Source organism: Pongo abelii, chromosome 4, assembly GCF_028885655.2.
Source record: "Pongo abelii isolate AG06213 chromosome 4, NHGRI_mPonAbe1-v2.0_pri, whole genome shotgun sequence".
Lineage (NCBI taxonomy): Eukaryota > Metazoa > Chordata > Mammalia > Primates > Hominidae > Pongo > Pongo abelii.
In genome coordinates, this window is record NC_071989.2 from 148,655,190 (window position 1) to 148,680,475 (window position 25,286).

Here is a 25,286-nt window from a genome sequence, read left to right on the forward strand (position 1 = left end):
AACCATGAAGAGGGAAAGTACTCTCTCATGACAAATAATACGCAGATAACATGCTTAAAATACTCAGGATTATATAACCTGAATTCGAGTTGATGCTTTGCAAAAGGTCTCTTCTTTGACCTGGAAATCAGTGCCATGTGCCTCTGCATGGTCCACTCTCAAGGACTTGTAACCTGCTATTTCACTTCCTCATTTATTTGTAATTATGCCATCTGAAAACGTAATTCTGAGACTTTCGGTTTTGATTATTTGAGAAACATCAGACTCCGTTTTCTAAATCATCCTGCAGTTTGGTACAACTTCCACTTTCTTATAACTCAGTATGAATCAAAACCGTTGTTCACCTGCCCAAAACACAATCCCAGATCACTTGCACTGCTGCATTTTGGACACACTTTCCAAAGTATGGTCACCTAGACATATGCTATTCAGAAACAACAAAATGCTTATGACAAGTTCACTTTCGGTGGGAAATTTTTAGAGGGTGTCTAAAAACGTATCCTAATAGCATTTAGGTTTCAGGGTATCCACAAATTAAGCAGCATAGAAAAGACATAAGAATGAGCCTATCTTCAGGAGAATGGCGTAAACCCAGGAGGCGGAGTTTGCAGTGAGCCGAGATCGCGCCACTGCACTCCAGCCTGGGTAACAGAGCGAGACTCCATCTCAAAAAAAAAAAAAAAAAAAAAGAATGAGCCTATCTTGCTTCTTTGCCTAACTCCACTGGTGAGGAAAGTTACCGAATTTTCACGTCGTAATTTTTAGCGTGGAAGAAAGTAGAAATAAATTTAACTTCTTTTTTTTAATTTTTTTTAATTGAATTTATTTCTTACTTTAGTCACCTTCTTAGTAAGGAAGTGATTAAAACTTTATGGCACATCCACATTGTGGACTGCTCAGTGAGTTACAGACTTCTGTTATTGGCATAATGAAGAGTAGATACCCTGAACACTCCTGATTAAAAACAAAGCAAAAAAAAAAAAATTTCTTTTAACATTTTGTTGAACTAACACAAAAGGAAGGATTCCACAAAGGTTGAAAGTGAAGTGAAACTGGGAATTCAGGAATGTAAGACAGCAGTAAATTGGCTTTCATCCTGAGAGTTTATGCTGAATCCTGGAGACCTTAAGCATCCACACTGGCACAGAAATAGGATACAAAACAGGAGATAAAACCAAGGGGGCAGCCAGGCATAATGGCATGCACCTGTAGTCCTAGCTACTCAGAAAGCTGAGGTGTGAGGATTGCTTAAATCCAAGAGTTCAAGTCCAGCCCAGGCAACATAGCAATGCCCCATCTCTAAAAAATACATAAAATTTTTTTAAAAAGAATGACTAATTAAATAAAAAACCAAACTGAAATTTAAAAATATATATATTTTTTATTGACATGTAAAGATGTCAATATAGTAAGTTAGTAAGTAAAAACTCAAGTTTAAAAAATTAGCATGTTGGCCAGGCGTGCTGGTTCACACCTGTAATCCCTGCACTTTAGGAGGCCGAGGTGGGTGGGTCACTTGAGGTCAGGAGTTAGAGACCCACCTGGCCAACATGGTGAAACCCCATCTCTACTAAAAATACAAAAAAATTAGCCGGTGTGGTGGCAGGTGCCTGTAATCCCAGCTACTCGGAAGGCTGAGACAGGAAAATCACTTGAACCCAGGAGACGGAGGTTGCAGTGAGCCAAGATCGTACCATTGCACTCCAGCCTGGGTGACAGAGTGAGACTCTGTCTCAAAAAAAAAAAAAAAAAAAGAAAAATCAGCATGTCATTCCATTTTCAAGATGAAAAAATATGTAAAGTAAAAAAGGATTTACACAAAGATGAAATGGGACTGGAAAAGAAAGAGAGCTTTTTAAAATTCATCGCTTGAAAAATGTTTCCTCTTGAATCCTCAATTTTTTTTTTTTTTGGGGGGGGAGACAGTCTTGCTCTGTTGCCCAGGCTGGAGTACAGTGATGCCACCTCAGCTCACTGCAAACTCCACCTCCAGGGTTCAAGCAATTCTCGTGCCTCAGCCTCTGGAGTAGCTAGGATTATGGGTGCCTGCCACCACACCCAGTTAATTTTTGTATTTTAGTAGTGATAGGATTTTACCATGTTATCCAGGCTAGTCTCGAACTCCTGACCTCAGGTGATCCAACCGCCTCAGCCTCCCAAAGAGTTGGGATTACAGGAGTGAGCCACCATGCCCAGCCAAAGTTTTCTAAGTATGTAAAAAAATTACCAAGTACAAAAATAAGACCTAGTCAGGTTAAATACCTTGCCCAGCTTGTATGTATTAGATTAGAATACTCGGTCTTTTTTGTACCATATTATAATGGCTCTAATGTAAGTTATTATAAATATGTGTGTATGTGAATACATGTATACAAATAATCCAATCAACCTTGGATTAACTAGTTGGCTAAATTTGTTTCTCCCAAGAGATACAGGCAAACAATTCTGAAATTGCTGTATATGTGTACTGGGATAAATAAATAAGTAAATGGACAATGGATGGTAGGAGCCAGGTTTCTCATATTAGAGAGAAGTTACAGATAAGCAAGAAAGGAAGGCTAAAATGAACCTGTGGTATCGAAGAGTCGGAGATATCAGTATAAACTCACATTCAGCTTAGTATGTGTACAGTGATGAACAGACAAGAAACAACTGTAGATATGTACATACACATGAATTAGTAGCATATATACACATATTATCTATTGCTAGTCACCAGAGGGCCTAGAAACAGTAACACCTCAGTAGTAACAAATAAACCCAGTGACCAGATATAGGTTTCTAAATAACCATTCTCCAATAAAAGGAATCAGGAACCACAGCTTCTTGGAGAAATGACTAACTATAGGGCTCGGCAGGGAAAATATAAGATGAACCTGGAGCATACTGCAGTATGAGAAGGTCAGGAAGTACTGTAAAAACAAAAAGCTAAAGAAAAGACAAGCCACGGATGGAAGAAAATATTTGCAAAACACATATCTGATAAAGGATTTGCATCTAAATTATGCAAAGAACTCTTAAAATTCAACAATAAGAAAACAAACGACCATATTTAAAACAGGCAAAAGATCTGACAGACACCTCACCAAAGATAACACAGATGGCAAATAAGCATGTGAAAAGATATTCAACATCATATGTTATTAGGGAACTATAAAATAAAATTATGAGATACTGCCACACACCTAGTATAATGGATAAAATCCAAAACACTGAGAACACCATATGCCGGTGAAGCTGTGAAGCAACTGAAACTCTCATTCACTGATGGTGGGAATGCAAAAATGGTACAGCCCACTTTGGAAGACAGTTTGGCAGCTTCTTACAAAGCTTAACAGATGATCAATCAAATGCAGTCCATTATCCAAATGAGCTGAAAACTTCCATGCACATGTGCAAACGTTTACAGCTGCTTCATTTGTAACCGCCAAAACTTGGAACCAACCAAAATATTCTTCAATAAGTGAATGGATAAACTGTCAGTACATTCATACAATAGAATATTATTCGACAACAAAACGAAATGAGGTATCAAGCCACAAAGACACAGAGGAGTCTTAAATGCATATTGCTAAGTCGAAGAAACCAGTATAGTATGAAAGGCTATATACTGCATCATTCCAACTATATGAGATTTCGGAAAAGGCAAAACTATATATAGAAACAGTAAAAAGGTCAGTGGTCACCAGGGAAGACAGTAGGGAAGGAAGGGGAAGAAGGGAAGAACAACAGGTGGAGCACAAGGAATTTGGGGGACAGTGAAACTATACTGTATGATAACACAAAGAGTGACCCCTAATGTAAACTATGGATCTTAGTTAACAATAATTTATCAATATGTTTTCATCAATTGTAACGAAAGTACCACACTAATGCCAGATGTTAATAAGAGAAGAAACAGTGTGGGAGAGAGTGGAAAGGGAGTGAGAGCTTGCTGTTCTTTCTGCTCAATTTTTCTGTAACCTAAAACTACTCTAAAAAAATAAAGTTGCTGGCCGTGCACAGTGGTTCATGCCTGTAATCCCAGCACTTGGGGAGGCAGAGGCGGGCAGATCACCTGAGGTCAGTAGTTTGAGACCAGCCTGGACAACATGGCAAAACCCCATCTCCACTAAAAATAAAAAAAATGAGCCAGACATGGTGGCGGGTACCTGTAGTTCCAGGTACTCGGGAGGCTGAGGCAGAGAATTGCTCAAACCCAGAAGACGGAGTTTGCAGTGAGCCGAGATCACACCACTGCACTCCAGCCTAGGCGACAGAGGGAGACTCTGTCTCAAAAAATAATAATGATAGTTGCCAGGCGCAGTGGCTCACGCCTGTAATCCCAGCACTTTGGGAGGCTGAGGTGAGGGGATCACTTGAGTCCAGGAGTTCAAGACCAGCATGGGCAACATGACAAAATCCCATCTCTACAAAAAAATTTTTAAATTAGCTGGGTTTGGTGGCACATGCCTGTAATCTCAACAATTTGGGAGGCTGAGGTAGAGAACTGCTTGAGCCCAGGAGGTCAAGGATGCAGTAACCCACAATCACACTACTGCATTTCAAGACTGAGAGCAAAAAAAAAAAAAAAAAAAAAAAAAAGATCTCAAAGAGCTCCCAATGGTCAAAGCAGAATTATTTGAGCAACAAAATAAATAATGTAGTACTAGATTATAACACAGACATACAGCACCTGGACCCTGCCATACCTAGACAAAAGCAATCTATAGATCACTGTATGCTCAAATCTAACTCTGAGGGATGCTGCTGCTTCATCTCTGTACTATGCTATCCATGTTTCCCTCATTAACTACTGTATCCATAAATCCCTCCTTCCTCTTTCTTCTCCAGTGCCCACACTACAAGCACTATGCAAGACTCTCTGCTAAACAATCTCTACCCAAAGTCCCTAGGAGAACTCATTTATTTTCAAGGCCTCAACTTAGCTAATAACCCTCAAAATAATATCAACCACTATCACCTGCACCATGTCCAGCATCTATGGTCACTTCTACTTGTATGTTCCATATCACCTCAAATTCGACATGGCCCAAATTAAACTCATTTTATCAACCCATACCAACATCCCCTAGGAGCAGTTTCACCATCTCGACTTCAGCTTCCATCAATATCACCATATGCAAGTCCCAAAACGGCAGATATCCTCCTTATATTTCCAATTTATCACTTTCTCTCATACTGACCCTTCACCTCACTATTCCACTTCCACCACCTTAATTTATGCTCTTATTACTAACCTCCTGAATAGCTTTCTGCCTGCCTATGCTCCCAGACTAAACTCTGCCTAATTCATCCTAAATATATCAAGTTTTCATATAGCTAGCCCTCAGTTATTGATCACTATAATAATCGTTGATGACTTTGGCAGACACTATTGTTTATCCCATATCCATTTCCTTTTCTTTGTTGATTGAGCCCCAGTTTTGTTTGGGTACTCTCTATTTTCCCAAGTAAATCAGAGAATTGAGTTCTAAGCTGAATCTTGATTGGCCTTACCCAATCATTGCAGTTGCATCCCCCAAGATTTAAGCCTAAGCATGTGACTCAGTTTCTGTCATGAAATATAAGTGGGAGACCATTAGAAAACTTCTGGAAAGGTGCTCCCACGAAGGTGACACCAGAAAACATGGCACTTTCTCACTCTGGTTGTTGTCATGCCTCAATAAAATCCCTGGAATTCTTGTAGCCAAGCTAACAAGCACGTGGAGAAGGGCAGGGCCAGCGTACCGAAATAAGTGGAACTGAAGCCCAGCATACGGCCCCTGAGGAGGCCTGACCTATATGACATGAGTAAATCTCAGAAGCATTACACTCAGTGAAAGTACAAAATATAATGACTCCATTTATATATTGCATCTATATAAAGTTCTAAAACAGAAAAAATTAATCTACAGTCATAGAAATCAGATTAGCAGCAGCTTGGAGCCAGGATTAAGGAAGGAGAGGATTGAGTTGAAAGAAGCAAGAAAGAAGTTTTTAAAGTGATGAAAATGTTCTTTATCGTGACTGGGGTGGTGGTTACATTTGTCAAAATTCACCCAACTGTACTCCTAAAATGAATGCATTTTATTCTATATAAGTTATAACTCAATAATGCTGATTCTTTAAGAAAGACATCTGATACTATGGAGGGTAGAAGAAGGGAAAAAAAGAAAGACAATTAGTATCATTGTCCCCAGATGGTGAGGTACGATGAAGAAAAATAAAGCCAACAAGGGGCAAATAAATGTGCGTGCTGGTTAAGTGTATACTTTTAAATAGGATGGTCATGAAAGGCCTCATTGCCTCTTTAGAAACGACCTGAAGGAAGAGAAAGGGTAAGCCATGGAGACACCCGGAAGAAGGCTTCAGGCAGAGAAACTGACAAGTGCAAAAGACTTTGTCTTTTTCACTGATGAAATGGGAGGCCATTTGACTACAGTGATCTTGACTTACATTTTAAAAGGATTACTCTGGCTGATCAGTTGAAAACAGACTATAAAGGGTTAAGGACAGAAGCAAGGAGCCTAGTTAGGAAGCAATTGCCATAAACCAATGGTAAATTAGACCAGGGTGGTGGTAAGTAGAAGTCTTCAGATTCTGAACAAAATTTAAAGACAGAGTCAATAGTATTTGCTAATGAGCTGAATATAAGATTGAAGGAGAGGGGCCAAGGGTGACTCCAAGATTTGGAAGAACCTGAAGGGCGGAAAAGCCACTTAGTAATACTGAGAGAGGAGATGGTTGGTTTGTAAACAGCAAAAATTTTATTTTGGCCAAGCTAATTCAGAGATGCCTATTAGACCATCACATGAAGACGTAAAGCAGGCAGCTGAATATACAAGTCTGGAGTTCAGAGAAGGGGTCTAAGTTAAAGATAAAAAATCTGGGAGTGGTCAGTATATAAAAATGCATTTAGAGATACTCCTGGATGAGATTATTAAGAGACTGAGCACATATAGACAAAAAAAAGAAAAAAAAATCCAAGGGCTAAGGACAAAGTCAATTTAATATTTACAAATGCAAAAGAAATGAAGACAGTAAAGGAAGCTGAGAAGGAATGGACAGTGAGGTAGGAGGAATATCAAGAAGTGGTGTCCTGCAAGCCAAGGCAAGAACGTGCTTCAAGGAAGAAAGATCAACAGGACCAAATGGTACTGATAGGTCAAATAAGATGAGAACTGAGAACTCACTGGAATTATTGGAGAATCACTGTCCCTTCCAGAACCCAATCCCATACAAGCGTTCCTTGTTCTAGTAGAGTAACACACACTGTTATGTTCAATTTTTACTAATTAAAATTTACTGCTTATTTTTAAATCAAAACTATTACTCCTGAAATGGAAGCAGTAGTATGTTAATCTATTTTAAACATGATGTTTATTTCGGGTTACTATTTGGTATTCTAAGTATTCTGGTAAGTAAGCACCTCTGATGTTTACCACTTTTACTCTGGCTTCATCAAACCCCAAACATTTCCACATACAGGCAGTGAGTTATTCCATAACTTTTTCCAAGATATGATCTTTATTTTACTAGTAAGTTAAAATATAGCAATAGATAAAATATTTTAAAATTACTATCCAATGAGTATTAGAGGACAGATAGAGAGCAGAGTACTCCTCGTACAAAAGCAGAATGTCATAGAGAAATATAAATATACTTTGGCACAAATGCCAAAGTCTCAGTCAGACACACACATACAGGATGTATATTGTGATCCAAATCTTTTCACTCTGAGCCAGTGTAAAGGTTGGGCTTAGGGCAGTCATGCTCTCATCTATTTAAAGACACATTTTTGATACTAGACTCCTGTTGCTGTACAAATTTTGGTATCAGAATACTTAAAGTCCTCTTCAAAGCGAAAAGGATAGTGGCTTCCAAGTAATCTAGTTCATTTCAAGACAACTGATCTACTGCAAAACAAGAGTTGGTAATAAGAGTTCCTGGCCAGGACAATAAAATAACATTCTCCCAGACAGGTCCATTTGAACTTAAATTATATAAATGAAATAAGCATACACTCTTCACAAAAGCATGGGCACTAATGGTACATGTAACACACTAGTAATCCTAATTATTTCATCAGAGTAAAGGATATTTGCAGTTAACAGCAATTTCTGATATTATAAATAAAAAAGAATGACAAAAGGCATTACCAAGTGTGTGTTCATATATATGAACTGACTCACCTTCTAAGTCAATATTTTTCTGAGCTCCTTCTTGGATATTTCATTAAGCAGATTATGTTCCTTGACATGAACATTTCAGTCCTCTCTCTCAGATTAGATAGTAAGTTATTCCTAACTTTGCACTATGAAATAAGTGGCAGCTAAAATCAGAAAATTCTTGGTATGGCTTAAAATTGACTGTTTTCAGAGAAATTCAGCTAATTAAGTCAGTTACAGCACACAGTTCCTCAGTGACAAAGTAACAGTTCAAGACTGCTGCTACCTTAATATTTTTACATAGGAACAAGCAAGCAAATGGTACTTTTCACCTTTCGCTCAGTTGCTTATCATCGACTGGAAAACACTGTAGTATCTGCAAATGACTGCTACTTTTCATACAACAAAAGTTGATTTTGTTTAATTCTTTGTCAGTTAAAAAAAAAAAAAAAAAAAAAAAAGACCAGGTCTTTTGATGTCAGGAAATGCAGAAGCAAGCAAAGTCCACCAAGTAGCTAAATGAATCAGTTACATTTATGTTTTTAAAACAGGTCCAAAGCCTAAAATAAGTAACCCCATAGCAAGTTTATTTTAGTATGTTTGTACTCTCAAAGATAACAGACTTCTTTTCCCTTTTTTAACAATAGACATCTAATTAGCATAACATTTTCAAAATTAATTTCCTGTGTTTTGGTGAGAATCTTTAGACTCTGGGGCATATGGGAGGGGAAGCAGGGAAAGAATTATTAAAAAGTACTCATCTGCAGAAGAAACAGGACTATGTAATTCTTACGCAAATGTTTGTTAACTCCCTCTGGCACAAAAACAGTGATGTCATTCTAGACGGCAGTAGAGCAGAGTTATAATGAACATCAAGTTTTTAAATCACTGACAACTTAAGGAAATTAAGAATATGACTTAAAAATCTCCTCTCCCCAGAGTACTAAATCTGTGCAAGAGGAGTGTGTGCCCATCTGGGGTTATATACATATTCAGCATCAACAAAACTGAAGTCATTTTTCCCTGCACAACGGGAAAAGTTGTTGTTGTTTTCCCTTAGAACTCTGGGCAATGAAAGCCATGACTTTAAATGGCTCTGTATAAAAACACAAGACGGGTGGGTCATGTTCTATTAGTAAAAGCAGCTGAACACCAAGAACTGCTCTTCCTTTAAGTAAAATCTAAAAAATAATCTCATCTTACTTTTGACAACTATCTTTGCTTCACTTTCTCTAAAATACTTTAAAGAGGGTATAAAATGAATTTATAAATTTGCATTTGCAATGTGACTCTCACACCAAAAGTAATCTCACATTATGTTTCCCCTGTAGTATGCACTAAATAAAATATCCAAATTTGATTCTGCTGAGAGCAACAATATAAACTATTTTTACTATAATATCAACAGTATTTATCAACAATATCAATAATATTTACTATACTAAGATTTTTAAAATTTCATTTCCTAATCTCTTAGCAATAAAATATAGTATGACCATTTCTTCAGTTTTAAAATTACCTCAAAGTGACTGGAAGACCAACTCTATAGCTACATGAAATTGTAAAAGGGTTGCAAAACTTGAAGCAGTATGAGCACACCCCTTTCTATTAACATTTAACATAACTAAGGGAAGCTGCAAATATTTCATCCCACCTTTACGATTCAAATTATAGGTCAACATCCAAACTGAGAAATACAATCACAACAAAACCAACATAACATTTTAAACAAAGGGCACTTCAGCCAAGCTGTCATAAAGAGTTCAGATTTCTACAACCTAAACAGTTGAAAAACTGCTTAACTATTTAGATTTTTTTTTAATTGTTACCTATCAAGAATACACCTACTGTTTCACCTTCTACTTATGCCACATTTGTCTTAAGTTTTACACTTCTGGATCTTTCAACCGTTAGAGATCAACCATTAAATTACTTCAACAAGTAGAAATAGTAACACCGCTCCCAAACAGCAATTTTTGCATTGCTAGACACTTATCTAGTTGGCAGATTTATACCATTGTTCATTCTTAGTTCCTTAAATGTAAAAAATACCCACAGAATGGTAGCATACCTCTAAATTAGTTTAAATATGGTACAAAGTTATTTTTAGTTAGGTTCAAGTTTTAAAAAGGCACTAATTGTTCTATTTAAAGGCTAATCTACTCAAGTTCCTCATATTAAAAAAAAGTTAATTTGTCTCTTTTGGAAAAAAGAAATGTTATTTATGTAATACTCAAGCAAAAAGGGTGTTCAAATAATAGATGTGACATCAAATCAGGGTTAGGATCATACTTATTGTTCATAAAAATAAGCTTGACATTTATTCTAATGATGGTCCTTTCAAACACTAGTATGGTTAAATGTCATTTATGTGCACTTTCAAATATAATTCTTATTTTAAAAATACTCCTATCCCCTACTATGCAAAGTAGAAAAGGAAGAAAACGCCCACACAAGCAATTATAAACATTTTTATCCATGACAAAATATATACAAGAAATATTCACATAACATTTGAGATTTGTCTATTCCCTCCTTGCATGCTAGAAAGATGCAAAGACAAACACTTCCAAATATTCAGACAGATCATTCCCCAGTTGTAACTTTCATCATAGTTCTCAAAGCAGTATGGTGAGGTCAGCTCACAAACAGCTTAAGCAGCAAAACTAGAAATTGGTGGTAGTAGTATCAGGCTACATAACAGCCTCTCTAAAGAATATGAAGTAAGAGAACTAAAATGTGCTGGCAACATGCCAAAAGACTGGATGGAATATAGCTTTGAGCAACAAATACTCAGAGCTTACAGTATATAGCAATTCATCATCTCTTATCCTATAGCTTGGCTTTCCTTGTTTTAAACCAAAAATAGCCATGTATAAGAGGTATTTAACACTACAAAATGTGTCCATACTTATGAAATGAAAGATATCTGGGCCTGCAATGATTTGTTTAACTAAATACATACCCTAAAAAAAAAAATCTGACTTACATTCTGTGTGAAGATGAGGAAGGTAAAATGGATAAAAATACATTGATATTATTATGCATAAAATAGCCTTTATTCTCTAAGGATTGTACTACCCTCAAGCATAATCTTTAAGGTTTGGGTTTTCTATATTTTTAGTTCTGAGTATCTCTTCAACTGGCTCTGGTATTTAGAATTAGACAACCTTCTCAATATATTTAATGAAGAATTAATCCTGTCAGATCAGAGGACGTGATTTTGGTCAGATATAATTTTTTTGACCTTAGTCAAAATATATGTTACTTTTATAATTTCATCTTACATGGATCATATATTAAAATAGGATAATAAACTCATTCTTAAGTCTCTAACACTTTCTAAAATACTTTTTTTTCTAAGAAACCAAAAGAAAAAAGTTATTTTAGGCCAGAAAAAAGAATCAGATTCAATTCAAATCAATACACATTTAATAGCTATTTTGTGCCAGACATTATACTGAGAATGAGGAAACAAAGATAATATATATACATGGTCTCCCAGAGCTGACAATCTGGTTGGGAAGACTGACCCATTTAAACACACCTACACACTCAATGTACTTTACTAGCTGTAGGAACAAAAGCCCTGCTATCGCCAAGGAAAGAGTGAATGAGTCTGCCCCAGGGGCTGGAAAAATCTTCAGAGGCAAAGTAAGAGTAGAGCTATGTCTTGAAGGATAAGAATTTCACAAGGAAAAGAGGAATATTGCCTGCCAAGGACAATGTTATTCGCCAAAGACTGAGCAAAAGCAAAAAAGCACAAAAACATAACATGCGTAAGGAAACCTATGTGGCAAGGGTAGGATAACAATTTCTGGTACATGTGCTACTACTCTTCTACCCTCACTGTGTAACAGACATCACTAATCAATTAAAGCATGTTTAAAACCCATTTGACATCTCAAAATTCTTCTCAACATATAACACAAACTAGTAGAAGGAGGTAGGTCCATGAGATGAAATATACATGCTATCCTAACCCTGGAAAAAGAAAGTGGTGGGACCTGAGGCAAAGGGTAAATTAAGAACAGATTATGAATAACCATGAATGCAAGGCCAACAAGTTTAGATTTTATCCTGTGGACAACAGAGGATGAACAAAGGACTTTAGGAAGAATATTGATGTGATTAATTCTGAAAGATATGTGAAGAATGGATTTGGACAGACAGAATGAAGGCAGGAAGAAAGAACAGTTAAGATGCTATCATAAAAGTCCAGGCAAGAAGCAATGAGACCTGAATTTCAGCAATGGGAAAATCTACTGCAGGTTCTAAAAGAAAAATGAAGTTTTGGATTTTATTATCTGTGGTTTTAAAATGAAAATTTGGGAAAAAGTAATATTCTAGTCAGAATTCCCAAATAACACTCAAAAAGGAAAAGGAAAAACAAATTAAGGTAAAGACTAGAATTAAAGAAGTGAATCACAATGATACCCAAAATTACTCAAGACTATAAATTCAGAAATAGATATCTCAGGTTTAGCATCAAGAAAGAGAACATCCTCATGACCAGACTAATACTCAGCAAGTCTTTTCTTCCTCTCAGGGCACTAATACGCTAGCCAAACAACAAACGCTATTCACCTTACATGCCCCTACAATGCAGGGTCAAACTCATACTCCCGGTGAGATGCAGACAGCACTAAAGTCAAATTTAAAACAGAAGTCTGAAATCATGTAGAAGCTCAACTTTATCCAAACATTTAAAACTCCACACTTCTTTTAAGAAACATAATTTATATGAAATAAACTTTCTGGAAATAATACCATTCTACTATTAATTAATTCATATCCTAGCCTTTAAACTCTAAAATTCTTTGTATGGAAAACAACTTATCTGTAGCACTTCGGAAAATATGCACAAAAAACAACTCTCCTAACACTTCTGCAGAACGTTTAATAAATGAAACTATTCTAATTAAATATTAAAACTTCACTGTAGCTTCAAAGGCCAAAGGGAGTAAAATGGTTTTTCTATTTTGAAAAAGGAATTCTTTAGCTATTGCAAACAAAGGTTAGTGCAGTGATGTGAAATCCAAGTACAACATGTTAATAAAGCTGGCATTACTGTTTTAAGACCTAAGGATATTCACATTAAGGATAAAATTATCCTGTAGTGAATGCCAACAATGCATTTCATACTACACAGACACATATTCAAGGGTTCTACTTTGTTCCAACTCTTTTGTGTCCCAGTAACAAACTCTCAAATTGGGATCCTTATCCTCTTAAGCTAAAATGAAATATATGAGCTTGGACATAAAATTTACTCGTGCTATATTATTCATTCTAAGAAAGCAAATCAGATGAACAATTTAACATAATCTAATTCTGAACCACAAAGATATGGATTAGTCAGTGATGAGCAGGGTCTGCTTCTCATGATGTCATTCCAAAGTCATTATTAAATTTTACACATGTTATTCTTTCTTCAAATCAATCACAAAACAAGTCATCCCAAGACTGAGGTCAAATTCCATTCTAACTAAAAGATCTCCAAACCTGAAGTAATGGTCTACTTACTAAGTAATACTCAAAGACCAAATTCCAGAAAAACCCTCCTCCTGTACCTCCTCCCAACTTAAAAAAAAAAAAATCAGCCTTCTCCTTTTAGCTCACTGTAATGGAATGTGACCTGTACTTAAGGGCTTTTCCATTCCTTTTTTTCTGCTTAAAGAATATGAAGCAGACCTATTCTCTCTCACAAGGGTAATATGCTTTTAAAAGAAAAAAAAGTGAAATGTACGAAGTTAATATAGTGTATTAATTAGAACAAACAAAAGTAAAATAATTTACTAGATTTCTCACATGTGAGTTGTCCTCCTATTAGAACAACGCATGACACTTAGAATGAGTGTATTTTTTACTTATTTTTTTTTGAGGCGGAGTTTCACTCTTGTTGCCCAGGCTGGAGTGCAATGGCGCAATCTCGGCTCACTGCAACCTCCACCTCCCGGGTTCGAGCGGTTCTCCTGCCTCAGCCTTGTAACTGGGATTACAGGTGTGCACCACCATGCCTTGCTAATTTTTGTATTTTTAGTAGAGATGGGGTTTCACCATGTGGGCCAGGCTGGTCTCAAACCCCTAACCTCAGGGGATCCACCCACCTCGGCCTCCCGCAGTGCTGAGATTACAGGCATGAGCCACCACACCTGACCAGAATGAGTGTATTTAAATGACAATTGAATCTTTATTTTTATTTTACAACACTGATCAGACATCTGAAAGATTTATGATTTGTATCACTCCCAATAAATTAAGCAGGGAAGGGGAGGTTAAAACTGCACCTACTTAAATAAATCTTCTTCACATACAATATAATATTGCTATAAACATTTTCCATGACAAATCATTTTTATTACTGAACTTAACACTTAAGTACCTAATCATAGACAGAACAGGAAAGTAAGCACTTAAGAAATGTACTTCGAGGCCAGGGGCGGTGGCTCATGCCTGTAATCCCAGCACTGTGGGAGGCCGAAGCGGGCGGATCAAGAGAAGAGATTGAGACCATCCTGGCCGACATGGTAAAACCCCATTTCTACTAAAAATACAAAAATTAGTCGGGCGTGGTAGCATGTGCCTGTAGTCCCAGCTACTCAGGAGGCTGAGGCAGAATTGCTTGAACCCAGGAGGTGGAGGTTGCAGTGAGCCAGAATCACACCACTGAACTCCAGCTTGAGACTCTGTCTCAAAAAAAAAAAAAAAAAATGTACTTCAAAGTCTAAACTTAAACACTTTAATTAATCTACCTGAAGTTCAGCTCCTCATTTTAAAAAAAGAAAGCATTTAATTAGATAATCTTTAAAGTTATTTCTAAGATACTTTAACCTGCCGGGTGTGGTGACTCACACCTGTAATCCAGCACTTTGAGAGGCTGAGGTGGGCGGATCAGGAGGTCAGGAGTTCGAGACCATCCTGGCCAATATGGTAAAACCCCGTCTCTACTAAAAATACAAAAATTAGCAGGGCGTGGTGGCACGCACCTATAACCCCAGCCACTCAGGAGGCTGAAGCAGGGGAATCGCTTGAACCCAGGAGACGGAGGTTGCAGTGAGCCAAGATCCGGCCATTGCACTCCAGCCTGGGTGATATAGCGAAACTCCATCTCAAAAAAAAAAAGATACTTTAAACCAAAGTTTCTTTTGTTTTGAGACAGAGTCTAGCTCTGTTGCCCAGGCTGGAGTGCAGTGGCATGATTTCGGCTCACTGCAACCTCCACCTCTGGGGTTCAAGCGACTCTCCTGCCTCAGCCTCCCAAGTAGCTGAGACTACAGGCAAGTGCCACCACGCTCAGCTAATCTTTGTATTTGTGGTAGACACAGGATTCCACTATACTGGCCAACAGGCTGCCCTCAAGTGATCCATTCGCCTCGACCTCCCAAAGTGCCAGGATTACAGGCATGAGCCACCATGCCTGGCCTAACCCAAGTTTTAAGATGAACAAATTCTATTTAATTCGGACAAAAGCACTCCCAAAATAACTCCATTAAGGACACATTTTACTTACATTCTTCCTACACCTTCATACATGTTTGTCTCATCTACCAAAGTCATGATCTCTGTATCTGTAAGATGTGCGTGCTTTTTCGTTCTGTTTAGCTGTTCAATCTGTATGTCTGCGAGCTTCACCTTCTGTTGAGTGTCAATAACTTTGGCTTGAAGCTCTGTGAAGGCCTAATAAAAACAAGTCCATGATTTAGTAGGTAAAACATTTTACAGGAAACATTTACGTCAAATCCAAATACATTAAAACAAAATATGCTAGCCAGAGACAAAGCTGTGAAATTTACCAAAATCAATAAAAGTCAACATAACTGTAAACAATCAAGTCACCATACTAAATACTGAATTTACAATCATCAGAAGATGCAATCAGTGTGAAGCAAATCAAATGCACATTAAATAATAACCATAGTAAGTAGCAAGTACTCAAGGAGTAGTAAAAGAAATAAATACAATAGTCAAGGATAAAACCCAGAGATTCAAAACAAGAACCATAAAAGTAATAACTCATTACATTTGTATTGCACAATTAGGTTTCAAAGCACTTTCTCACATTAGTTTGAAATATTAACATGGGAATATTAATATAAGAATATTAATGAGGAAATACAATAAATATCTCATTTATGCCTCTCAATAATCCCATGAGTTAGCATTGGCAGTCTCATCATCCACAATTTACAAATTAAGTAACTAAATGAGTTAACAGATAAAAGTGGCTTGCACAAGGTTGAACAACTATTAGGGGGAAAGGCAGGTGTATTTAAATCCATTTCTTCTAACCCCTTAGTTCAGCAATCTTTCCATTCCACTGTCTATAGTAATATTCATAATATGAACATTTTTAAGAGGAAGACCGAAAAAGAGAGTGAGAAAAAATGCAAAGCACTGGCAAAAGAATTGCATCATGATCTTCATCCACAGATACCAGGCCAAATTTGACCCTTGCGTACACTTACTTAACTGGAAGATAAACAGTTCTTGGATACTTTTGTTGAAGTGCCTGGAATGACTTTCACATGCTGTCAAATTTGTGCCTTAATAATAACATTTGTGACTGCAATGCACAGCAAAGGCTACTACATAATTTTTATTGTGACCTTGTTTTCACCTACTAGTAAGGTTTTGAAAGATTTACTTTGGGGAAGGGGAGGGGCCTGAAATTTCCTATTTGTCTCCATCCAAAAAAAGGACCCTGTGAAAACATTAGAAGATAAAACCTTTAAACAAGTTTTTAAATTAATTGGTTATCAAAAGTATTCAGTTTAAGTTTGTAATCATTTTCTTAGTTTGCATTCACCGCCCGCAAGTTTCAAATGTAGCAATAAATTCAAAAGTACCGGGAGGCAAATCCATTCACTAAACCCTGATTTAAATCGGTACTTTTAACAGAAAAAAAGGTAAATTTTTAGAATGCACAATTTTGTTTTGAAACGTAAAATTCCAGGCATCATCTGACTGCTCTGTACAGCTTACTAAGGAAGCTAGTATACCGTTAAAGATGAGCAGGTATACTGTTAAAGATTAGAGACTCCACCTGAGCTAAATTTACAAGATTCAAGACAAGAAGAACAAAAGCAAGACACAAACACATAATATCCTCAGAACAGTAACGAAAGCTTCATTTCTTAGAAGCAACAGCTATTTCGGCTGTCCTATTTCTTTTACACAAGTTGACCACAGGCAGTCTTAACTAAGATGTTGCTCATCTGAAGAACCCAAAATAGCGGTCAAAAAAGTGTGAGATAAGACAGAGAATACTGGATTCTAGTCCCAACTTCCGACAGACTTTTCTGGCACTGGTTCCTTTTCTAGAAAAGTAGATTTAAAATAGATAAATTCTAGGGTCCTTTCCAATCCACCCCACCGCACAAAGCATACTGGTTTGGGGTCATTAGTAGTGTTAGAATGCTGATCATTCTTAGATAGCAAAAATCTGAATAACAACACATTTATAAGCAACTGTTTGAGGAAAGCAGGAAACCCAATTCCTTCTGATACCGGTTTTATTTGGAAAACTTTACTGGTTTTGTTTTGCTTTTGACAATTCCTTCAAAAGAAGGAGGTTTTCTTTTGTTTTGTTTTGTTTTGTTTGACAAGTCCTTCAAAAGAAGGGGGGGGCCAAAATCCTGAAATGAACACTGCTGCTACAATGCCTGGTTTTCCGAACTGTAGATACTGCAACTTTCAAGGTATAGAACCGAATAAATGGCCTAAAAACAAAGGTTGGACTTGGAGTTTTTCAAAGCAAATGAGGCAGAATTACGGATGCCACAGCTCAGGCAAGGGGTCCGAAGGGACCCCCATTTGAAATGCTCTCTTTAGCTCTTACTATGAAAGTGAGTCCCTGAAGTCTCCAAACGCAACGAAATGTCTCTGGAGCTCAGAAAGACTGGACAAGCCCGAGATAGGCCCGCAGACTTACCCCACCCAGACCAACCAGCTCCTACCCAGCAAGAGCCGCTCGCCCCCTACTCCGTTTATGGAGACTCAGTGCGGCCTTAGGACTCTGGGAAACCATTCCCTAGTCCACTGGACCCTCCTTCCTTCTGCAAGGCTCGTGCCTCACTTGATATTCTTGTCTATAGTCCCCTCAGCCTCCAAAGAGAAGACCTCCGCCTGCCAAAGACCCTCTTTTACCTTCTTCAGCTCTAGATCCACGGGGGCGGCCATCTTGGTGCACTGTAGGCGCCTGCGCAGTGGGAGTTGGACTGAAATACGGTGGGGGAAGGGCGCGCCTTACTTTGTGCTTCCGTCTTTCTTCTGCGCCTGCGCATGAGTTGGACTAACCGGGCTTCTTATCTTTCTCTGAGAATTGATTCCTGAAATATTTGGGTTTCAGATTCCGTGTCTTCACTATCTGACCGGTCAGGTCTGGCTTGCTTCTCCATATCTTCCAGACATAGCCCAACGCGCAGATTTCCCATGTGGCTTTAAGCAGTTTGCCAGGTAGCTTAATATGTGCTGCTAAATTGAGATTTATGTAGGTGAGGTCAAACCCTCATCAGTCGATCAGTCCTTCAGCTAGTCGCTGTGCAGTCAGGGATGAGTAAGACTAAGTCCAGAACCTCAGGCATGACAGTTTGGGAAAGACTATTGGAAAGCTTGTCTGGAGTGTTCTTTCCAAGACGAACTTATTACTTCCAAAAGCTTCCCAAAGACCTTCTAGGCACAGTGGTTCTCAAGAGAGGCTGAATACGTTTGTTTAAAAAAAAAAATGCAGGTTCTCTGGGTCTCATCTCAAACTTACTCAGAATCTTTGAGAATGGGGTCTGGAAATTTGCACTTTTGCAGACTACCCCAGTGACCTAATGGTGCAACTCCTCCGCGGATCACTTTTTTGAGAATCTCTGCCATAAAAGGACCTGGCATTTGAACCAGAATAGATAATAATTGACTTTTGGAAATGGAAAAAAAATGTTTACCTACTCTAAAAACTGTTATGCTAAGAGAAAGTGCTACATAAATAATTAGGAAATTTATTTTATTTTTTTAAAAAAGAGAGAAAGACAACAAACTGTTAGAGAGATGAAAGGGCAGGGAATTTGGAACCAGCCTAATCTAGATTCAAGGCTTGGTCTGCCGTTAGCCTATGTCTGCTTCCATTTACTAATTGTGGGACTTTGAGCAAGTCACTTGGATATTTTGTGGGGTTTTTTTGTACGTTTATTTTGTTTGTTTGTTTTTTGAGACAGGATCTTGCTCTGTCACCCAGGCTAGAGTGCAATGGTGCAATCACGACTCACTCCAGCCTCTACCTCCCGCGCTCAAGCGATCCTCCCACCTCAGCCTCGTGAGTAGCGCTGGGACTACAGGCGTGCGCCACCCACACCCAGCTAATTTTTATATTTTTTGTACAGACAGGTTTTCACCTTGTTGCCCAAGCTGGTCTCAAACTCCTGAGCTCAAACAATCCGTTCGCCTTGGTCGCCCAAAGTGCTGTAGTGCTGTGATTAAAGGCTTGAGCCACCGCACCCGGCCACCATTTTTTTTTTTTTTTTTTTTTTTTTTTGAGCCAGGGTCTCGCTCTGTCACCCAGGCTGGAATGTAGTGGCACGATCTCGGCTCACTGCAACCTCTGCCTCCCGGGATCAAGTGATTCTCCTGCCTCAGCCTCCCTAGTAGCTGGGATTACAGGCGCCTGCCACCACGCCCGGCTAATTTTTGTAGTTTTGCTAGAGACGGGTTTCGCCGTGTTGCCCAGGCTGGTCTCCAACTCCCAGCCTCAAGTGATCCGCCTGCCTCGGCGTCCCAAAGGGCTGGGATTACAGGCAAGCCACCACGTCCAGCATCTGCCACCTATTTTTAATGAGCTTCAATCTTCTCATGTTTGAGAGGGACAATATTGACCTAACAGGGTTACTGTGAGAAATAAACGAGATCAGGATAAAAAGCTCCAAACATAGCTCCATGCACACAAGTAGATACTCAATAAATCACTGGTGTAGTTAATCGCCGTCCTGTTTGTCTTTCAAAGTCCAGCAAATGGGCACTATATCCCCCATCACACAGAGCAAAGATAATCTCTCCTCTGAACTCCCCTCACAACATCTGTTTCTCTCTCAAGGCATATAACACTGTCTACCTTTTTTTAGAAAACATTTTTATTAGACTGTAAGCTCCTTGAAATCAAGAACTATGGAATAATTGTTCTTCCACCTCTGGTACCTAGAACACCTGTCACAGTGCCTCACAGGGAAAAAAAAAAATACAAAATGGATACTGGATGTGAATAAATTATTCTAGAAAAATAAAACAGAAGACTCATTCCTCCCTAATTTGAGAAAGAGTAAAAAGGATCTGATATTTTGATTCTCTGGGACCTTCTTAGATTCTCATTATAGATGATCAATAAATACTGACTGATTAGCCAGGCATGGTGGCCTGCCCCTGTAGTCCCAGCTACTCAGGAGGCTGAGGCAGGAGAATTGTGTGAGGCCTGGAGGCCAAGGCTGCAGTGAGTGGAGATCAATTGTGTCATTGCACTCCAGCCTGAAAGACAGAGTGAGACCTTGTCTCAAAATAAATAAATAAATAAAATAAAATAGTGATTGAATATTGAAATTCAAAAAAAGTCTGAAATACTGTCCTGTACATTACCTCATGAGACTTTTGAAACAGTCCTCATAGAGATGTATGGACTGTATAAGTTAAGAGCCTGGGCTAAGCTGTCAGACAACTTGGGTACAAATACTGATTATACTACTTAAGGGTAGTATGATCTTAGGCAAAAGTCTTCTCTGCATTGTTTGTTTGGTCATTGTTTCTCTTTGTATATTTGTATACTACTTCTTCCTCATGAGTTTAATTTCCTTTCTCTCTTTTTTTTTTTTTTGAGACATAGTCTCATTCTGTCACCCAGGCTAGAGTGCAATGGTTCAATCTCGGCTCACTGCAGCCTCCACCTCCCGAGTTCCAGCAATTCTCCTGCCTCAGCCTCCCTAGTAGCTGGGATTACAGGTGCGTGTAACCACCTGGCTACTTTTTGTATTTTTTGTAAAGATGGGGTTTCACAATGTTGGCCAGGCTGGTCTTGAACTCCTGACCCCAGGTGATCCACCTGCCTCAGCCTCCCAAAGTGTTGGGATTACAGGCATGAACACTGCACCCGGCCTAATTTCCTTCATGATAAAGGAAATCCTTCAGTAGGTTCTTTTAGTAAGAATCTCTGATAAGTAAATTCTCTTCATCTTTGTTTTATAGGTTGAATTGTGCCCCCCACAAAAGATATGTTGAAGTCCTAACTCCCAATACCTCAGAATGTGACCCTATTTGAAAGTGGGGTTTTGGGACAGGCGTGGTGGCTCATACCTGTAATCCTAGCAGTTTGGGAGACTGAGGCGGGAGGATTCTTTGAGCCCGTGAGTTTGAGACCAGCCTGGACAATAGGGCGAGACCTCATCTCTACAAAAAATAAAAAAAATTAACCGAGCGTGGTGGCAGTTATCTATATTCCCAGTTGCTTGGGAGGCTGCAATAGGTGCATTGCTTGAGCCCAGGAAGTTGAGGCTGCAGTAAGCTATGATCTGCCACTGCACTCCAGCCTGGGTGACACAGCGAAGCCATGTTTCAAAAAATAAAAAGAAAGGAAGGAAGGAAGGAAGGAAGGAAATGGAGTTTTTACAGAGGTAATCAAGTTAAATGAGGTTATTAGAGTGGGCCCTAATGCAATATGACTGATGTCTTTATAAAAAGGGGAACTTTGGACACATACAGACACACACACAAGGAGGACTATGTGAAGAGACATAAGGAGAAAGCCACATCAAACCTGGGGCTATCAGGCTGGGCGTGGTGACTCATGTCTGTAATCCCAGCACTTTGGGAGGCCAAGGCAGGAAGATCACCTGAGGTCGGGAGTTCAAGACCAGCCTGACCAACATGGAGAAGCCCCGTCTCTACTAAAAACACTAATCCCAGCTACTCAGGAGGCTGAGGCAGGAGAACTGCTTGAACTTGGGTGGTGGAGGTTGCGGTGAGCCGAGATCGTGCCATTGCACTCCAGCCTGGGCAACAAGAGCAAAACTCTGACTCAAAAAAACCAACTGGGGCTATCAGAAACTGGAAAAGGCAAGAAGGATTCTTCTCCTTCGGGTTTCAGATAAAACATGGCTTTGCCAACACCTTGATTTTGGACTTCTAGCCCCCAGAACTGAGACAATAAATTTGTGTTGTTTTAAGCCACCCAGTTTGTGGTACTTTGTTGTGGCAGCCCTAGAAAATGCTCTGTGTTTATCTAAAAATGTACATCAGGCCAGGTGTGGTGGCTCATGCCTAGAATCCCAGCACTTTAGGAGGCCAAGGCAGAAGGATTGCTTGAGGCCAGGAGTTGAACAAGACCAGCCTGGACAAAATAGTTAGACCCCATTGCTACAAAAATTTTTAAAAATTATCCAGGTGTGGCACACCTCTGTAGTCCCAGCTACTTGAGAGGCTGAGGCAGAGAATAGCTTGAGCCCAGGAGTTCAAGGTTGCAGTGAGCTATGATCTGCCACTGCACTCTAGCCTGGGTGACAGACCAACACCCTGTCTCAAAAAAAATGTTTTTTGTTTTTTTTTTGAGACGGAGTCTCACTCTTTCACCCAGGCTGGACTGCAGTGGTGCTATCTCGGCTCACTGCAAGCTCCGCCTCCCGGGTTCACGCCATTCTCCTGCCTCAGCCTCCTGAGTAGCTGGGACTACAGGTGCCCGACACCGTGCCCGGCTAATTTTTTGTATTTTTAGTAGAGATGGGGTTTCACCATGTTAGCCAGGATGGTCTCGATCTCCTGACCTCATGATCCGCCCACCTCGGCCTCTGAAAGTGCTAGGATTACAGGCGTGAGCCACCGCGCCTGGCCAAAAAATATATATATTTTTTAAAATAAATAAATGCATATCTAAAAGTTTCACCCTTATTTTTGAATGACAGATTAGCTATATATAGAACTATAGGTGGATAATTATTATTGAAGGCATTTTTCCATAGTTTTCTGATTTTATATACTGATAAAAAGTCCTCTGTCAGGCTGCTTTTCATTTCTTTGTTAGAAATCTGTCTTTTCTCTGGTATATTTTAAGATTCACTTTGTCTTTGGGTTTTGCCCTTCTACTTTGATGTGTGTGTTTGTGTTTGTGTGTTGTGTTTGTAGATTAAAAACATATACCTAAAAATTCACCTAAACCTTTATCTTAAAACGTATATTCTAAAAATCTTTCTTACTTGGTACATAGTATGCTTCTTCTTTTTTCTTTTTTTCTTCTTAATTTTTATAATAGAGATGGAGGGGGCTGTCTCACTCTGTTGCCCAGCTGGTCTCGAACTCCTGGCTTCAAGCAATCCACCTGCCTCAGCTTCCCAAAGTGCTGGGATTATAGGCATGAGCCACCATGCCTGGACCATAGTATGCTTCTTTAATCTAAGGATTCATGTCAGTTCTAGAAAATGTTCAACCAGTATCTCATGCAACATTGGCTCTCATTTTTCCTTGTAGAACTCTCATTAGAAGTATGTGGAAGTATCCACATCTCTTAACCTCTATTTTACACTTACTATTTCCCTGTGCTAAACCTTAGGTTTCTACAACACTCTCCACTAATTTACTAATTTTCTTTTCAACCATGTCTAGTTTACCATTTAAAGCATCCATTAGTATTTTATTTCAATAACCATAATCTTATTTTTAAAGACACAGGGTGTTGCTCTGTTGTCCAGGTTGGAGTGCAGTGTTGTGATCAATCATAGCTCACTACATAGTGAGACAACACCTCTACAAAAATAAAAATAGTGAATTGGCCAGGCGCGTTGGCTCGTGCCTGTAATCCCAGCACTTTGGGAGGCCAAGGCAGGTAGATCACAAGGTCAGGAGTTTGAGACCAGCCTGACCAACATGGTGAAATCCCGTCTGTACTAAAAATACAAAAATTAGCTGGGCATGGTGGTGCACGCCTGTAATCCCAGCTATTCAGGAGGCTGAGGCAGGAGAATCACTTGAACCCGGGAGGTGGAGGTTGCAGTGAGCCGAGATTGCACCACTGCACTCTAGCCTGGGTGACAGAGTGAGACTCCATCTCAAAAATAAAATAAGATAAAATATTAGCCAGGCATGGTGGTATGCACCTAGCTACTCAAGAAGCTGAGGTATGAAAATCACTTGAGCCCAGGAGTTCAAGGTTACATTGAGCTATGATTGCACCATTATACTCTAACCTGGGCAACAGAGCAAGACTCTGTCTCCAAAATTTAAAAAAATAATAAATAAAAATAAAATGACAGGAAGAGACTGTGTTTGAAAGCTCTGAAGGGCTTGCAGCCCTTGGATACTTGCCCCAAAAATAAACATGATGTGCTTGCTTTATTATTGTGATAGAAAAAAAACAAACTTCACACTCAAGTCTTCACTATTACAAGGATGTACTCCTGAAGCTCAACCAGTCCACAGTTGTGGACTCTAAAATAGTGATCTCCCATTATCCCTCAGATCTACTTAATAATGCTCAATACATTTTTGTATTCAGTCAACAAAGATTTATCAAATATCTGCTAGACACTGTTCTAGGCCCTTGAGATATAGCAATAATAACAGACAAACTCTCTGACCTCATGGAGCATCCATTCCATGGAGGGTAAGGTAAACAATAAACATACAAAATAAGAGCAGATATCAATAAGTATTATTAAGGAAGAAAACAGCAACATGGTTAGAGATTGACTGGGTGGAGACTATTTAGGTGTGCGAAGTTCTCTGGGAGGCCATAACATTTGAGATGAGACCTAAAAAATGAATGAAAATGAACCAAACATGCAAAGAGCTTGGGAAAGAACATTCCAGACAAAGAGAATAAATAGCAAGAGCAAAGGGTTTAAGGTGGTCACAGACTTCGCATATCTGAAGAATGAAAACGAAGAAGCCAGCATGAGTTAGTAGGAAGAATGGTAGAAGATGACGTTGGAGAGGTGAACCAGGGGCCAAACCGTGAAAGGCCTTGTAAGCTACAGTCAGCATTGGAATGTTATTCTGAGTGTGATTGGAAGCCACCAGAGTGATTTCAAGCAGGAGATTGATATGATCCCATTTGAAAGGGAACATTGTGGGTTCTAGGTGAGAATGGATTGGGGAAAGCAAGAGTGGAAGGAGGAGGACCAG

The 25,286-nt window shown here is 39.0% G+C and overlaps 1 protein-coding gene across 2 annotated transcripts in view; it reads right to left on the reverse strand.

The window, feature by feature from the left end:
* PFDN1 (prefoldin subunit 1) overlaps window positions 1-18,447 on the reverse strand; it is a 73,565-nt gene extending 55,118 nt beyond the window's left edge. Inside the window, exons 1-2 of one of the 2 annotated variants that reach the window (XM_063723956.1) lie at window positions 18,300-18,447; window positions 15,664-15,830 (exon numbers count right to left, since the gene is read on the reverse strand). In XM_063723956.1, coding sequence (XP_063580026.1) covers window positions 15,664-15,830; window positions 18,300-18,332 — 200 coding nt within the window. In that variant the 5' untranslated portion in view covers window positions 18,333-18,447. 2 annotated transcript variants of the gene reach the window in all.
* Between the last annotated feature and the right edge of the window lie 6,839 nt (window positions 18,448-25,286).